This window comes from Anser anser (genome assembly GCF_964211835.1).
Source record: "Anser anser genome assembly, chromosome: 2".
NCBI lineage: Eukaryota > Metazoa > Chordata > Aves > Anseriformes > Anatidae > Anser > Anser anser.
In genome coordinates, this window is record NC_139721.1 from 72,911,970 (window position 1) to 72,929,646 (window position 17,677).

The window sequence follows — 17,677 nt, forward strand, 5'->3', positions numbered from 1 at the left end:
TTTCACTAGAAAGTTCAGTGAAAGACTGTAGTGAAACATCTATTTAAAAGTAGTAGAAATTTCAAACCAGTCTGTGAGCTAAAAGATAGTTGCAGATGTTGTTAATAAAGCTTATCTCATGCAGTATTTAATATTTATAGACAGGACTGTGGGTGGATATAATTCTTCTGATTATAGCTTGGCTATATTATATATATGAAAATAGAAATAGCCTTCTTGAAATAGAAACCCCGGTATTGAATATTCAGTGCAGACATAGCTCACTGGAGAATTGTTTTCTAAGGGCATTTGGTCACTGCAGGGACTAATTTTTTTGAGTTACTTCAGCATTTAGAAGCACAGGTCTTGCCTAAAAGTCAGTGTTTCAAAGAAGGCCTTCCTCACTGCCAGTATTTACAGCGCAAGCAATTGTTGCTCAGAGGCAATCTGGGCTACAATACATGGGAGGGGCAGAGCCGAGTTTAAATGGTGGAGCCACGTGTTGTTGTGTATGCAGTGTGCTGCATGAGGAAAATCAGGAACATGCCATGTCAATAGCTTACGCAATGAGTTTTCTGTATTCCTCATTATTGCACAAGACAATGCATGCAACATCCCTTCTTCTGTATTGTCAGTCCTACCCTGCTTTACAAAAGCATGGCCTATCTATACCCAAATGACCGGAAAAGTGTCATACCAAAATAAAGTGCTGTAATTTGACGTCACTTCTAAATGATCTGTTTTCAGACCCATGGAAAGCTATTTACACAAAAGGCTCATGGAGTTTCCCTTTCTACTAGTCCTGCTGTGTTGAGTGGTCCAAGAGCTCTACTTTTCTTCCAAGAAAACTGAGATGATATTTCTAAGCATAGCACAACATTTTTTCGTTACAGAAAGAGGTAATGTTGGAGGGAGTGTTTGTGGCACCAGCATTTGGGAGGCTGTGAGTCTCTTTTCTGAAATGCTGCTCTGACAATTTCAGGTTCCTCTTGGCTTAACAAACAAAGAGCAAAATCCTTACAGTAAGGAAGGGCTGTAGCTGGGTCACCCTGACCAGCACGTTGAATGAGATTACTCGCTTCAGTACAATGAAGATACATTTACGTCAATTGGCTAATACTTTGTTGGTATATAGATTTGATTTGCAAGCTGGTAAAGACTGCCCTTTTTTTTTTCAGTCGTATTATATGATATGCTCTTAAAGAATAATCTAATATTTTCCCTGGATAATTACACTGTCTTCTCTTATACTGTTCTCAGATAAGTTTGAGCGATGCAATTCTTATGATTTTGGGAAGCAACTTAAGTTAACCTCTTTCCTAGAAAGGCTGTGACCACAGCTGAGCCCAAGAATGCGAGGTCTGAGCCATTCCATGAGGCCAGTAGTCTGTGCAGGTATCCTTTTCTTGATGTTAATATCCTTTTCTTATTGTTAGCTTATCTGCAGACTAGGGCTGGGGTTTCAAATCCTGAAAAAAGTTCACCTAATAGGAATGGCAGAAAACAGAGGATATAGAAGGTTAGTTGTCCAAAATATATAAATGAAATGTTGTGGGAAAGCAACAAACCATAAAACTGTTGGGGAACAAAGAGAAAGAATAAGCATGTAATCAATATCCAACTTTTAAAATAAAATGCACAAAGAGTGTACAGCTCATAGACTGAAGACTGTCAGCACACTGTGGAGACACACCAGCTTCAGTCTGAGTAATGCCAATGTCTACCATGACCACTTTTAGCCACATTTAATATAACCCGCTTTTAATTTCCTGATGGCTGAGTTCACAGAAATTCCTTTTACTCTGCTCACATCACAGCTGTAGAGTGTTTTCCCCTCCAAGTTGGTATCCCATCCCATGCTCTGCACGCATGCTCTGCAGTACCCTCTAAGGCAAAAGGACCCTCTCTTTCCATGACGCTTTTACTGTGCATGACGGTGTTCAATCTGTCTGCAGCTCCTTAGCACAAGCATTTGGCCGGTCCTGAATCATGTGTGCTCTCTCCAGCAGTCCCTTGCCCCACGTATCCTCTTGCCAGATCGCACTGAGGCGTGCAGGCAGGACTGAATGGTCGGGCAGGGATTTCCTCAGCAGCTTTTTCCACACACAGGCTGGGAAAGTCGCTAGATTTTTGCATCAAGCAAGAAATTATGCATGCGCCCAATTCCCTTTTCTAGGTGTCTTAAGGCAAAATACCCTCTTCACTGACTCCAATAAACCTCAGGAGATAAAAAGAAATCTCTGAAGGGATCTATCTTACTGAACAGACCAGGTCTAGAGATCGCTGAAGACAAAGGGCAAGCCTCACTATTTCTGCACACACACTAAGTCGTTACCTGATAACTACAAAATTATAAATTGTCTCAGCTGTAGTTCTGTAACAATACAATATCCAAATCCATATCCACGTGCTCTTTTAGATGGCTTCTTTGTCATGTTTTTGTATGATTAGTATCTTTTTGGTTCTTCCTGTATTACTCCGGGTTCTCAAATGACATCACAGGCTGCTTACACTATGTCTCTAAAACCACAAAGAAAAATAAAATCGCTGTTCCAAAGACCCTAGAAACTTGTCAGTGATTTGCTGTGTGGTTATAGACAGAGCCAAACACAATATCCTAGTTTCCCCTTGAGTGCACATAGTCATCAAGTAATTGTGCATTTCTAAAGTAAATTCAGTCTCTTCAGTGGTATTTGATAATGTTATGTTAGTCTTGAATGGATTAGTAATGATTTGACATTTATTCAAAAAGTACTCATCAGTTTTGTTAGTTTGAAAGATTCCTCTAAAATTGATGTAATTTGCTCACAGTTACTTCAAGTTCTGAATAAAACCAATAGGACCTGAATGGTTAAATCCCAAAACAGCTCCCTGCAGAAGGGTGGCTCTGGGACTCAAGGGAATGGTCTAACAAGACCTGAAAAATTAATTTCCCTTCATATATATATTTATATGCGGATAGCAAAATAAAAGAATGCTGTGAGCTTGAGGCTATGCAACTCCAATTTTTATAATTACATAGCCAGGAATTTTGCAACTGTACAGTAAACATACTCTCTTACAGGGAATAATGCCTAAATGGCAATTTCCAGAATTACTTAGAATGGGAAGAGGAGTTGGATTTATGTGGTTAAAAATTTATGTTTGCTATTAACTAAACCTAACCACATTAATAACTCCTATTCACAAATTTTTCCTGCTATAAACTTAGGTTTGTTGCACTTATGCCTTGCTATCTATAACAAACCTGGTTTCCAATTGTAGGATGGCCCTCAAATAGCTATATCATACGAAAAGGTATATGCTAGATTAGAGAAAAGGCATGGTTAACTGGTGCATGTTAGCTAATGCTGACCTAATTTTAACCTCTTTGCTACATTAGAAAAAATATCTTCAGTATTAGACTTGTCTTACTAGATTCCTTCTGTGTTCAGTTAAGTTTATAATATAAACCAAAATCCTTGAAACCTAGCAGGCCAGATTTGTTGGAAAAAGAATGTAGTCTTCAAGGTTTGTTTGGTAATATTATTAGCAGTGAAGGTAAGGAAAAATACAAAGAATGTCTTGAAGACAATAAAAGCAGAAACATGATTTTGCACAGCTGATTAAGTTTTATTTTTAAAGGCCTAAACTATTTTATAGGAAAAATGTTGTCATCTGGATGGCCTAACAGTCTTTGGAAATATATTGAGGAGGCCATCTAAACAGAGATGGTCAGTGATGAAGCCATACAGACAGGGAAATGCTAAAATGCTCACTCTCACAGATATTTTATGAGATCTGCAAGAACTCATACAGCCCCTCTCAGCCCTAAAGCACCACGCCTAAAAACTGAGCACAGCATCCCAGTTGTGGGGATTACAATGCTCACTAGAAGCGCAGCCTTTGCCCTTTCTGGAGAGCTGGGCTGCTTGCCAAGGAGACTGGAGACCGCAGACAAGCTCCCGCGCTCTGCAAACTTCCTTTGGCTCTTCCATCAGCTAAATGGGAGTGAAGGATTTTGGCTGTGGTCAACCTGTGTTGCTGCTCCTGGCGCTCTGGAGAGGCACTGAGATGGTGATTTCAGTGATTTATGTCACTCTTCTGCTGTGCTGTATAAAATGAACATAATAAGAAAACACTACTTTGTGCTGGGTCGTGACAGCGTTTATATACTCCTATAATGACATTTTACACGGCTTGGAAGAGAAGATGCTATCAAGTAGAAAACATTCAGACAACATTGGTAGAGAATAAACTAACGTGAAATGGTGAAGTCAAGGAGAGGGTGTGAGAAGAGGGAACAGCAACAGGACTATAGGCAGGGAGAGAAGACAGCGCAGGTGCTGCTTTGTGAAACAGCTGCAGAAGGGGCCAGGAGCGGTGGGGATGTCACTGGGCATGCAGGTGGGCGTGAGAGCCAGGGACGGACAAGGAAGGAGTGGGTGTGATGCAGGCTGTGTGTACCTTCCTTCGGGGTCAGCGCAGTGGGACGAGTTGCAGCTGAGGCAAGGGAAAATCTTTCAAGTTCCTGAAATGAACCGCGCAGTGTAGTTTGCTGTCGATGTGGAGGTGGGAAGGTCTTGGGGGTTCTGTACAGGCTTTGTGCCCATGCAGCTTTAGCATGTATTCTAGGATAGTCAGGAATTTGTTTACATTTAGGAGTGAAAAAGAGAGATTGAAAATATACTAAGTAGACAATGAACGGTGCTATGAAATCAAGATCCGGTGATTTAATAGCTCACCATTCATTCCTGGAGCTATGGTAAGTGACAGCGTGCAGACTCCAATCCACAAAGCTTGCAAAACAAAGTATGCAAGCTAGGCTATTTATTTTCATAAGGGCACAAATTAAGAACATGCATGTGGCTCATTACTGTGGCGTACGGCTCGGATGACCAGGGGTAATTACTAAGCTGTGGTGACTCAGTCAACTTTTACCCATGTTAACAGGGAAATAAGAGACCAGTAATGCTTTGCTTTTGCAAATGTGTATTTTTGCTTCTCTACCTACGGCTGGGATAGCCAGCTGCCTCCCTTACCCCAAGGCCCTCTCTGTATAACACGGAAGGGGAGAAGGAAACAGAAAATAGCATTCTCAACTTTCTGCTGAGCAGCCAGGAGTCAGTCCTCAGGCTGTCAAAGTGAGGGAAGATGAAATTAAGGATGCCTATAGCACAATAAGTGTTTTACTGAACATTGAGGTAAATGCACATAAACAGGTGCTTTGATCATAATGCAGGAGCACGGGTAGAAGGCAAAGGTGGGGGTATATGGTAATCTTCCATTCACGTAGTACAGAAAAGATGAAGGCGTACTTTTCCTTTCTGTTACTGGCGAATTAATCCAGTGTCTGAACGTTTCCAAATATTTAATAGCTTGCAGATAGCAATGCCATCACTGACGTGCAGCTTCTGGCATAGATTTGCCAAGTCTTGCTTGCTGAGGAAGAAACTCTGGCTGCTGAGGCCAGAGGAGCTTACTGAATTTCCTATGGACGCAGAGCTGAGTGCGTAGCTTTCTGAGGGGCAGAATTTGCACAGATAAGAGCTCAAGGCTGATTGATGTGAGGGGAGGGTTGGGAAAAGGGGTGGCCAAATTAGTTGTACCCCAGGGGTCAGTCTCCAAGGCAGTTCGGTGGAAAGGCAAGTCAGGGAGCATCTCCCCTTCCCTCAGCCCCTCTCTGGAGTTCTCCCCCTTCCCTCAGACCCTCTCTGGAGTTCCTCACCGCTGCTTTACTCAGCCTGCTTGCTCGTGTCTCCCGCTCCCTGCCTTGTCTGGTGTCCTGGCCCATCCGCCATCTCCGTCACCCCCCCACCGCGGCTGCAAACCAAGGTGAACCACACGGAGAGCGGGGGGGGAGCAGGGAAACTCCTGAAACGGCCGGCAGAGGCCGGGGTGCCCAAATCAGGGCACATCGGGGATCCGACACATCCCTCGGGATCCTCCTCCTGCTGCTGCTGCTGCTCTCCCCGCCCGGTGCGGGGGCGGCGGGCCGTGGCCGTGCCCTCGGGGCCCGCCGCCGTGTTTGTGTTTGCCGCGGGCAGTCTCATGGAAACGGCCTGGCGCTGCCTCCGCCCCCGCTGAGTGGGCAGCGACACGGCCGTCCCCGCTCCGTCCCGTCCCGTCCCGTCCCGTCCCGTCCCGTCCCGGCAGGTAGGAGGGCCCGGCAGAGCTGTCAGCGCCCGGCCGGGGAGCGCCGCCCGCCGCGGAGCGGGCGGACCGGGGGCGGTGGCGGTGGAGTGTGGGGGGGGAGCCGCGTCTCACCGCTGCCCTCTCTTCCTTCTCCTCGCTGCCGGGCCCGTGTCCAGACCCTTCCGGAGCAGCCATGGAGACCCTGGTCCGCCCCGCGGCCGGCAAGCCTCCGAGCGGGTAAGGCACCGCCGCGACCCCCCGGTCCTCCCCCGTCCCGGTCCCCCCGGCGCGGCATGGCCGCCCTGCGAGCCGGCCGGCAGGTGCCCCGAGCGGCCGGCCTCCCGCGGCACGGGCAAGCCGCAGGGCTGAGCAGAAAACGGCTCCAAAGTGCGTGTCAGGGCGCTGCAGGAGCTGTTTTGCGTTTAATTTCCTCGGTTTTTGTGTCCGGTGGGAAGTCCTGTAGCGCGTGCCGCGGAAATTAGAGCAGGGGGCAGCGGGTGAGGAGATGCCGGTGCTGGTGCTGTGGCAGCGAAGCTGCCTGTGTGCAGTGCTTCTGCCACTTGTGGAGGGTACGACAGCTTGCTGGGGTTTTGTTTTGCTTTGTCTTTGTAAATAAATAGTTAATTCCTGTTAAAAGACAGGTCTATTTGATTATGACCCTTTACTATGAACCTCTAAGCTAACCTTTTATGAAAACCAGTAAGCATAATGTGCCTCCCCCTCTGTCTCCCCTCTCTGTTGTTAGAGTTGATGTAGTAGGGTGGCAGTTGCCTAAAATCCTGACAGAGGCTGGAGATACTAGTTTATGTGTGTGCTTTGACGAATATCCAGCACTCTTCTAGATGTAGTGCAGATTGAAATTTTGTCCTGTTTGCCAGGTACCCAAAGTTTCATTAAAATGTTTGAAATTGGAGTAAGGAAACATATTGTTAATGCTTCTCAGAGGTTCACACTGAGGTCTGAGGGCACTTTTGAATAAAGCTCCTGATATGTACACAGCCAGCTTCATCTCTGTGTACATGAGGTTGTGCCATGGCCAGACTCTGGTATCACACAGATGGCCAGAAGTTACAATAACTGCACTAACTTTAGTCAGACTGCTCCCAACAGCTCAAGGAGCAGAATTTAGTCTTAAGATGTGCTTCGGATATCGCATAGCAGCATGCTGGTGGCAAAGCTGTGATGCATGCTGACAGGGACTGCCCGTCTGCTTTACCTGAATTCATGTGCGTGTGGAAATACTCCTGTCTTTTCTTGGCAACTGGAAAATCTCAGCCTGGATGTGCCTGTGCTGTTAGCCAGGGGTTTCACTGCGCACTTGGTAATTCCTTGAACTTTTAACAGCTGTACAGGACCAGTGGCTGTTTGGTCCCTGATTAGGTTTTGCTCTTTCCATGAGGAAATCAGCTAGGACCAGAAAAATGTGACAAGGACAGCTTCATCTGTCCGTGTCACTTCCCATATGAATACAGGTATCACCTACATCTGTGGAACTTGTCCAGGAGCGTGATTTTAAGGTGACTGTGGCAGAAACATTCCTGTTGTGGCAGAAGAAATGCTATATAAATTCCCAGCTTGTTGACTGGGTTAGCTGGCAGTTACGAAAGCAAGAGGTTAAAATGACCTCAAGTTTACAATTTTTAACAAAATTTAGGCGGAGCTGTTTTGTCATTATGTAAATCATTAACAGTAATGTTAAGAGTTTCCCTTGTTAAATGGTGAACTAATTTAATGTATAATTTGGTAAAGAGTCAAGCAGCTCTGCTGTATACGTTACACAGATAAATTGACTGCATGTATTTCATGGCACAGCTGCTTGAGAATTGCACGTTTAAAAGAAGGATACTGTTCTTTGGTTTGCATGGACTTTTATTTGGTCTTCAATGGCAAAAGGAAAAAATGCAGTTTATGTTGTTGCTGAAGGGCTTTTCCCATTTCTCAGTTTCAAGAGTAATTGTGGACTTCAGTATCAAGAATGTTATTGGTAGTAATTTCTAGGCACAAGTTTTATAAAGCTTGATCAAGTTTGTAATGCTTTAATTAATTAACATTTCTTTTAGGTTATGATGGGGAATTCAAGACAAGTACTAGCACCAGAAATAAGAATTATTTCTTCTGTAGTCACTCAGTGGGTGCTGGAAGAGAGAAATGCACATGTTTAAAACCTACTGCCTTGGTGCCTGCATCTGCACTTATTTCAGTAGGGAGAGCAGAGATAGGCCTCTCTGTCTGGGTCTCTTGAACAGCTGGCTGGTGACTTTATTGACTGTAGTGTGGCCAAATTGACATACATTGGTCATAAGCGGTATAAAAGGCTTGAGCCCAAATGAGCACTTGTAGGATCAGTTTGTGCAAAGGGCAGAGCATCGTCTGCTGCAAGTGCAAGCATCTTTATCTCCTGCTGAAGCCCACAGTTTGTAGGCGCTCCTCCGTCCCTCAAGTGGCCTCCCCTGTAGTCTTCAGCAAGGGTGGGAAAAGTCCCTACAAGAAACAAGATGCACAAGCACTTTCTTTGAGTAGGACCTTAATTGTTTGTGCTTCAGCTTCCTTCCCTGTCTCACAGGGTCTTAGCACAAATACAGACGCATGCTAGCACACCTGCTTTGGAGTGATTTATCTGCTGGATTGAAGTGACCGGGTAAGACAGATAAAGGCAGCGAAACGTTAGTGACGTTTCATTTCTCAGAAATGAAACCCACGGGTAAAAAGCATAGGTCACACACCTCAACTTGTTGAAACCTTTCCCTTTTATTCTATATCTACTCCACATAGTTAAGCAGGTTACCTTGTGAAATTCCACACCCAGATTTTAAACAAACAAAACCCAAAACCATTACACATGTTTAGCATATTATTTATAAACATTGTATTGGAAAAGCCTGGAGAGCACTGTCGTCCTCAGAATGTCTGTGTGAATGTCATCATAACATATCTTACGCTGCAGGTGTTAGAAGATTTAAGTTATACGGAGACAACGGTGTAATTAATCTTTAAATTGGAAAACTGGGCAATTTTCATATTTCACCTGCTTTGTATTTATGAGAGATTTGTGTGAAATGTGCAGAGTGCTGTACGGCAAAGGATGATGACGGCAATTAAAAATGTAGAGTATCAGAGTGGTACTTGGATCAAAAGTGGTACAGGATCACTTCTGCCTTGGCCAGATGAAAGACTGACACTTGTTTTTGGTGTTACCCTTTGTGTTGTGTCCTGGTTTGTACGTATGCTGCTGTTGCAGAATTCAGATGGCATTTATTATGGGCACATATGTTTTATGCACCAGTGTTAGCCCTGTTCTCCTCTCACATGTAGTTGGGATCCAAATTATTTCTTTTCATGTCAGCGGAGATACGTCACATAAAAAACAAAACAACAACAAAACCTCAGGTGTCCGTAACAGAAGAATTACGCTTGCTATTATGTAAAATGAAATAGGGTGGTTTTTACTGTATTTTGTGCCTCTGTATGAACATAACTATTGACCAGATATACTGCAAACATGTATTTTCAGTAATGACTAATGTCTCAGGATTGCTGAAGATAAGCAAGCTAATTGTAACAATAAGCAAAAGGGAAAGATAAATGCAGTGCAATTCAGTCCTTTCAGCTGTGTTCTTTCTGAATTCCAGTTTCCCATTTCTCCTATCCTTCCTCATTTTTTCCCCTTTTTTTATAAGTCTGTTAGTCTCATACCAGAGCAGAGGGATGAAATAGATGGCTTCTTAAAGTCTCTGCCATTTCTGGGCTGCCTAGAGTATTCAGGATTTGTTCTCACTCTCCCAGTCTCCTAATTGTCTCATTATTTTCTTTTCCATGGATATCCTCCATATTTTTTCATCTTGCTCTTTTATGCTGCTTCTGCCACTGTGGATGAAATTGAAACTCCTATTTCCTGCTATCTCCTTTCTCATTTGTTCCTCATGTTTTCTTCCTGTAATTCTAACTTCATTTTTCGTCAGCTTTTGCTCCTATAACCTTACATCTTGGTCAAATTGCTTGTCTCTATAAAAGCACGTCCTTGCTCAGCAGGGGGTAGCACTACATTTTGATGGGACAGACTTTACCTACTGCCCCGTCTGGGCAAGCTGAACCAAGTACAGTGGTTATCCAGGATCCTGCGGTAGATAAAGTCAGGGAGAGGGGGTGCTGATTACAAGTTAGAGCATTCTCATATGTGCAGTTTTAGCTGATGCTAGCCATTAAGGAAAAAACAACTTCCTAAATATTTATTTGGAAGTCAGTTTGGTAAATACATGGCTGCTTTGTGTGTAGTTAATCCTGTTGGTGAAGTGGTATATTGCTTTTTACAGAGTGATTCAGATCAGAGTACAACTGTGATTATGGCCAGAAAAAAAGTTATTTTTTTGCCTTTGAAGGAATGAAACTTTTCTTGAATAAATGTACATATTCTTAAACATCTATTGTGCTTTAAATACTTATTCAGACTCCTGTTGTCACAGACTTGAATTATTTTAGAAGCATCATGGAGGCTTCCTAACAGTATTCTTCAGGGTTAAGGAAATACACCTGGGAGACTCCATTTTATACATGCAAAAGTATGACCACGTTTACATGGCTTGCTCAGAAAGCTGCCAGGAGGCCTGTGGCAGAGCTGGGGAAGCAACTCGCTTCTCCTGAATCACAATTCAGAGCCTGAACAAGTGTTCCCCTGTGCTCAGCTTTTAGCTACTCTCTCAGCATCAGCAAACACTTGATTTTCTGGCAACTACTATGTTCTGTATACTGCAGCTTTTTGTGGTGCTCTGGCATTGTGATTTCCATGAAAACTGACAGCTTTCACGCTTTAATACTTCTTCTAAGAGATTGAGGGGTCTTTAGAAATTTATTCTTCCTTAGTAGGTTAAGCCAGCTCCTGCATTAGGAGTTGGGAATGGAAGAAGACTTAAAATGTATGTTTCCAGCAAAATTTGTGACTTAAGGATCTTAAAAAGTAGCTGCATTTCCAGATAGTGGATATTACAGCACATTCTAAATCGTCTTAACGTGTAGGGTGTTTCCAGAGCTGCTAGTTGCCCCATGAGCCAGGCTGCTTATCGTTAAATAAGTGATCCTGGGAATAGCGTATTGTTGTCATAGTTTCAGCATGACAATGCCAGCGATGAGCAAGGGACTTTGCTCGTGCCAAGGAGTGACTCACAGAGGTTGCACGGTGGGGCAGTGCCAGGGTGGCTGGCACACGTGGTGCCTGATGCCCACTTTTAGCACCTTTGCGCAAGAAAGGCTGCCCTTTCAGGTTCGTTATGCCCCCAGCTAATGAGCTGCACAGGACACCGGGAATTTGCGCAGAGCAGCGGTTGTAATTGGAGATGTGGCAAAAAAAGCAGATCCAAAATGGTCTTTCTCTCTACGTTCCTATGTTCTCACATTGGTTTCCAGATTGAGAGGGTCTTTTGGGAAAAAAAACAACAACACCAACAAAAAAAAAAAACTCACTTCTGATTCTGTAAATGGCAACCTGGTATTTGAGTGTTCAGCTGCATTTTGTGTGCTTTGCAATGTATTGCACTGGAAGAGTTGGCAGTCGCCTGTAATGGTGTCCGTGATGGCACTTCAGTCACAGAGCTTTCTGTGATGCTTTAAAAATGATACAACACTGATAAACTTTCTATCTTCTTTTTTTTTTTTTTTTTTCCTTTTTGTGGCAGTGAGCAGCATTGAAGCAGGTAGGAAACAAGCGGATGAGGTAGGAGCTTGGTGTAGCTGGGTGCGAGGTGCTCACCAGAGCTGGAGCAGACAGACTGCATTTTTGGGTGATATTCTGCATTCCCCAGTGTCTATTTTAATTAAAGGTGATTGAGCGGTAAGCAAGTTAGAAGGGTGGTCTGTGAGTTTCTCTGTGTTACTGTGGTATATATAAAGCGTCATGGCTTGGTAAGGTGTGATGGAGAGTCGCTCACCTCAGTAATCAACGGCCAGCTTGTTTGGGAACTTGCTTACAGAAAACCGGATACGTAGACCTGCTGTGTGTAGGACGGGTGGAGGATTAAGTCAGCATTAACTTTCGCTACACAAAATTACTAGGACCACCCAAAAGTCCACATTTCTTGGAGCAAGAAGCCAAATAAATATAAGCAAGCGCTAGCAATGATGCCAAGGCTAGAAGAAAATAGTCTTTCTGAGCCATGCTGGTTTTGGGGTGCTAACAGTAAAACTTCCCATACCCTATAAAATAAACAGATAAGATGCAAAGTCTGGCATGGAGCTTGCCAGATGCACCACTGGCATGGAGCTTGAGCAGGAAAATCAAATTTTATGTTATCAGTGTTCTAAATATAGACGTATTGCAAGGTTCAACGCCAAGTACCAATTGAGAAGTGCTTAATCAGATAAGTGTTCCTTCGTGTTTTTAGTAAGAACAGCTAATGAGCAGAACCATTCTCGGTTTGCCATACCTGTTTTCCATTGCTATGTGTCGGTTTTTATTTATATAAATGCACGATGAGCCGATCAACTGTTACTGAAACTTTATTGTCAAGTTGAGCCAGCAGGGTGGAACTCCCTTATTTTTCTGTAATTGATGGTTAATGACATTTTCTTGAAGACCTCACAAATATGTAGAGATTTAATATGGGTAACACTGATGGTCAGTGAGGTGCTTCCTGAATTTTCAAGCATTGTTTTAGTAAACGTGCTACCATCTATAGTAAGATCATATGAAACCTTTTTATATTACAGCTTTTTCGTTATCTTTGCAGTAGGTACATCTGGTTGTCTGTTAGCGAGTTTCCTTGAGGATGATGGCTTAGTTACAGTAGGGACCAACAAAATTCCTAAATATGAGCGCTCCGTTGATGATCAGTTGTCCCCATCTCCTAGGTCTGTTGTTTCTGGTAGCCTGCCAGCCCTCTTCCCTCTGAAAAGTCAGCTGGTAGTTTTGGGGTGAGGCTGCTGGGTTTCTCCTCCGTACTTGTTGGTGTTAAGAGATGGGGTAATGGTGACACCAGGAGGAGCTTGTCCTCCAGGCTGTGCCAATGTCTTCAGGCTGCTGTCTTTGGAAGACCCACGAAACACGGGAACAGCTCTGTCAAAGCTGACAAACGAGGATAGCTGCAAAGAGCTCAGTTTTATGTTGTCTGTGTGACTTTTGCTTGAAAAGCACATTTCTTTCTGCCCGCCCTACACATACCACAGCGGGAATGTCCCTGTGCTTAGTCCTGAGGTCTGGTGGGAGCTGTGGAGGTGTATATAAAGAGAAAACAGCAAATTCTGTTCAGCACCCTTTAAAGTACTAATCTTTATTTCATTTTCTGTGTAGGTTCTGTAGAATTTTTTGGGTTATATTAAGCATTTTTTTCCTGCTTTGATAGGTTCCAAAATGAAGCATAAAACTCCAGGTTATTTTGCAATATAACAATTATTTCATTTTTGTGCTTACTTCTGCACTTAGGTGGCTTTTCTTTCTATTTTTTTCTTTCTTTTTTCTTTTGTTTGAGGTGAATATCTTGCATATACAGTGAAAATACCTCCTAGATAAATACACCAAGGATGGCATGTCTGCTCGTACTGCACACAGGACGAGTATTTTCCATTCTGGTTTTCTCTCTGAGTTTCATGAAGGGAGTCTCCAAAATCAATACACAGTTGCAGCCAAATTCGAAGGGAAAATTGTCTTCTCTTCTCTCCTGTGCTGTTCTTTTATCTCCTCTTCTCCTCCTGCAGTGCTGCATTTCTGAAGGGCACAGCAATGGTTCTGGATGGTGGTGAGGGAATACCTTGGTCTAACTCCAGATTCCACCTTTTTTTTTTATTTTTTTATTTTTTTGAGTAGCTTCTCTTTGTACCAAGCCTACACTTTCAAGGATACCGAAGAAGTGACTCCTGGTTTCCCTGGAGGTACATCTCATGTTTCAGGATCAGCACGGTTTTTCTCCTCTGGGCTGGTCACGCTGCTTGCAGTCTCTCTGACGAACACACCAGGCTGTGCTGAGGAGCCTCGATGATTTTGGGCTTTCTCCTTGGGAAGGATACCAAGCGTTGCCTCCTGGCGTGATTAAAATCTTGGTACGGTGACACCTTCGGATCTTCCCAAGTCTGTTTCTACAAACTCATTACATACGATTACAGCTAGGTCAGATCATGTTGCTAAACTGCTGGTGTTGTAATTAAGGAAATTACTTATTTTGCTTGCTTTTAATTACCTCTGTTTTCTTGCCTGTGCCGAGGTGGAGAGTCACTCGGTCGCCTACCAGCAACGTGGAGCAGCACAGCACGCTTAAGTTAGCCTGTGCTACCAGGTGTGCATAATCTCCTGCTCTTTGAGGCACACGGACTTCTTGCTGTCATTTCAGTGCTCCTTAAGCAGTGAAACGCTTTGGTTCCCTGGGTAGCTCCTTGCCTAGAGGGAGACAAACCAGGACCAGTTCCTCTCCCTGTGTTTTCAGAGGGAGCCCTGCCTGCAGCCCGGGGAGGTGCCTGTCTTCCCAAATTGGGCTGTGCGTCCCTGGGGAAGAAACCAGGGTTTGCATCAACGTCACACGAGAATTTAACACAGCCTTAAATTGAAGCTTTATTTTAAGACTAGAATATATCTTTACTTCTGCACTTAAATTAGTAAGTTGCATCCTGTCTTCATGTCAAGTCTGTTACTCCTGAACGGGTATTAATGCAACGTTACTTTCTCCTCACCAAACCTGGCTTTTCTGTTGTGAGACAAACACCACTGCATCCACATGTGATGGATAAAGGGTCCAGCATCAAACACAAAGTGTAGAAGAAAGGCAAAAGACAATTACACTTTTACGTGGGTAATTACAGAAGAGTAAGTTAAATTAAGAGATTTGTGGATTTTACAAATTGCTGTGTACTTAGGAGGATAAAAACTTACACTGCACTTCTAAATGAAAAGTTAAGTTGATTTATTTTCTCTCCTCAATTTAAGTTTTGCGGACAGTCTTATGCAGATGGTACAATCTATCTAGAAAGAGACAGTCCTGGGACTATACATTGGTGATTAAAGAGTTTCATGATGACAGTGAAGTTACTTTTCTTATTAACTTTTTAGCAGTTAATACAGTTAACTAATTTCTTCAAGCTCTTGCTGGGATTTGTGAGAAACAAGAGAATACCATCTTGAAAATGCAGTTAGTTATTCTGCAGCTAGTATTTACCCAGTGTTCAATCTCACAGGTATCAGAAAAAATAACTCTTCTAAGGAAAATGTATTATACTTTTGGTTAAGAATTCTTCTTTCTGAAGAAGACCAATTGTGAATTCTAGAAATAGTGATATATCAGTGGATGAAATGAAAGCTGTTATTTTTATTTTATTTTGCTTTTAGTAGTTCTGTTTTGCAGTTAATAAAGAGCGTTTCAGTGGTTTAGCACTCAATGCAAGGATAAAGAAGCAGGGTCTGCCCCCCATCCCTCTGCTATATTATTTCTTTCAACTTTTTTAAAGGTTTATTTTCCTTATATAAGACAAACCAGGGGCTTGTTTTTTCTTTTTCTTTTTTTTTCTTCTTCTTTTAATTTATTTTTTGTTGCTGTTCTTTTAAAGACTGCCAGTATAATATTGTACAAAATGAGTAGAAGGGGCTGGGCAGATTCTGTCTGTTCCTGTGGTTTCTTGGGCTGTGTTGGGACAGAGACAGCGAGTCTGCTTGCACTTGCCAGGAAGCCCTGCGCAGCAGCAGTACTGGTTAATTGGAATTAATTAATTAATGCAGTATTGGAAATGGGGCTTTGGTCAGATGCTCTGGAGCAGCTTGACTTGGTAGGACAGGCTGAGCTTGGAGGGGAGCGGGCACATCCACGCTCCTGTTGTCTCAGAGCTCAGCTTTGGTGTGAAGGGCCCATGTGAAGGACACATTCAGTTTTGCTCTGCTTCACTTGGCAGGCGCACTTGTGCCCATTTTGGGGATGAAATCGCGGCATCTGCTGCTGGGCCAAAGGTGCAGGAGAGGGACCACCACGAGGTCACTTGGTTGCACTGGGGGCTGGCTGCGGGTGCTCACTGCCCTCGTCTCTTTACCGGGGATCTGGTTGGTATTTTCTGCTGAACTAGCAGAATTTAGGTACCTCGTTACAAAAGGCCACGTGTGTGGAGATAGGTGAGTTCGGTGCCTATATCCCCCTATATTCTCCACCAGTGGATGCTCTTCTTTATTTACATGATAGTAAGCTTCACAGCACCGTGCTTCCAGTAGTATTTTACAGCTAAGGACTTCTCTCACAGTAAGGATAGGTTGCTCGTCCTTGCTGAGGATAAAGAGGTCAGTTGTTCCTGTTCTCACTGTTGTTCTCACAGGACCAGGCAGTACTCATATTTTTTTCTTTTTTCTTTTTTTTTAAAGCCCGCAACTTGTCATGACATTGCGCCAGCTGTGTTTAAGACTGCTGCTCATCTATATCATTATTTACTGTTTATTATTGTGTACGCTCAAATTAGCCGTAGTTATTTTGGAATGAAATCTCTTTGCATTCAAGTGGTTAAATACGATACTTTCTCCTATTAAAAATGAGATCTAGGTCTACTGGAAAGTATTTTACAAATATAAAACTGCCTGAAGTATAAAACCTGTTTATACAGATACCTCGGGTTTCTTGCCATGAAAAGCACCGTAAATTCCCCATGCTGCTTCATTTTCATAAGGAGTTACTTGGAAAGAAATATTGCTTGCAGTGCATTGCCAATTATTTATATTACTAATTTGCTACCTGAGAATAATTTCTGATTTATTTTTTTTTTAAACTGATAGGAAAACTGCAAGTCTTAAAGTACCTCTATTTTCCAGGTTAGCTTAATTTGCCTGGAAATAATTTGATAGCACTGAATTTTTTGTGTGTGTGCAAATTAACTTTGCTTTAAAAGCGACGCATATATGAACAGTTTTCAATCTTTTAAAATGTAAATTCCCACCTACCTTTTGGATTGTAGGATAAACAACTCCGTGCAGCATATAAAATATGTGGAGCTGCGTTCATGTAAACAGCCTCTGCGCGCAGGGCTTAGGTGCCGCATGTGAATAATACCCCGCAGCGTGAGATGACGGGGGCAGAGCCATGGTTCGGCAGCCCGTGTGTGCCAGCCTCTGCTGCAGACAAACCCTGCAAAGTGAATGACCCAAATACTTCAAAAGGGGCAAGACACTCTGTAGCTGCTCTTTCCGAGACTATCTGTGGTATTTCAGCCTTCTGGTTAATCTCGGAGCAATGATCTAGCTTGTGCTTGTGCTGTTTCTTTATCCGAGCAGATGGGAACGAACATGTCACTAGCATGGGGGCTGAATTTCTCTCCTCAGCTTGGCCAGGAAGGGGTAGGCAGAGTTACTTGGAAAAACATAATGTGCAAGCTCAGATTGCAAACAAACCCCTTGTGCTCTGTTTAGCACCTGGCTGTACGTGTGCAGCAGTATTCAGATATCTATAAATCTTTCATAAACATTATTTATATTAAGACAAAACCCCAAATCAGCAACAGGGTTTTTCCTGAATCAAATTGCCTTCGCCAAGCATTATTTAAGGTTAAAACATTAAAATTATCTAGTGAGACTTTTCCTAGTATTCTGTGCTGCTTCTTACTTTTACCAAGGGTATCACCACCCAGTAGTAGAAAGAAAACCAGT

The 17,677-nt window shown here is 43.2% G+C and overlaps 1 protein-coding gene across 10 annotated transcripts in view; it reads left to right on the forward strand.

The window, feature by feature from the left end:
- The first annotated feature begins 6,000 nt into the window (after positions 1-6,000).
- COBL (cordon-bleu WH2 repeat protein) overlaps positions 6,001-17,677 on the forward strand; it is a 154,096-nt gene continuing 142,419 nt past the window's right edge. For 6 of the 10 annotated variants that reach the window (XM_083822786.1, XM_083822784.1, XM_083822788.1 and 3 more), the window contains exon 1: positions 6,123-6,330. In XM_083822786.1, the coding sequence (XP_083678912.1) occupies positions 6,287-6,330 (44 nt within the window). In that variant the 5' untranslated portion in view covers positions 6,123-6,286. The other 4 variants (XM_083822781.1, XM_083822787.1, XM_083822782.1 and 1 more) reach the window with 2 other exon arrangements.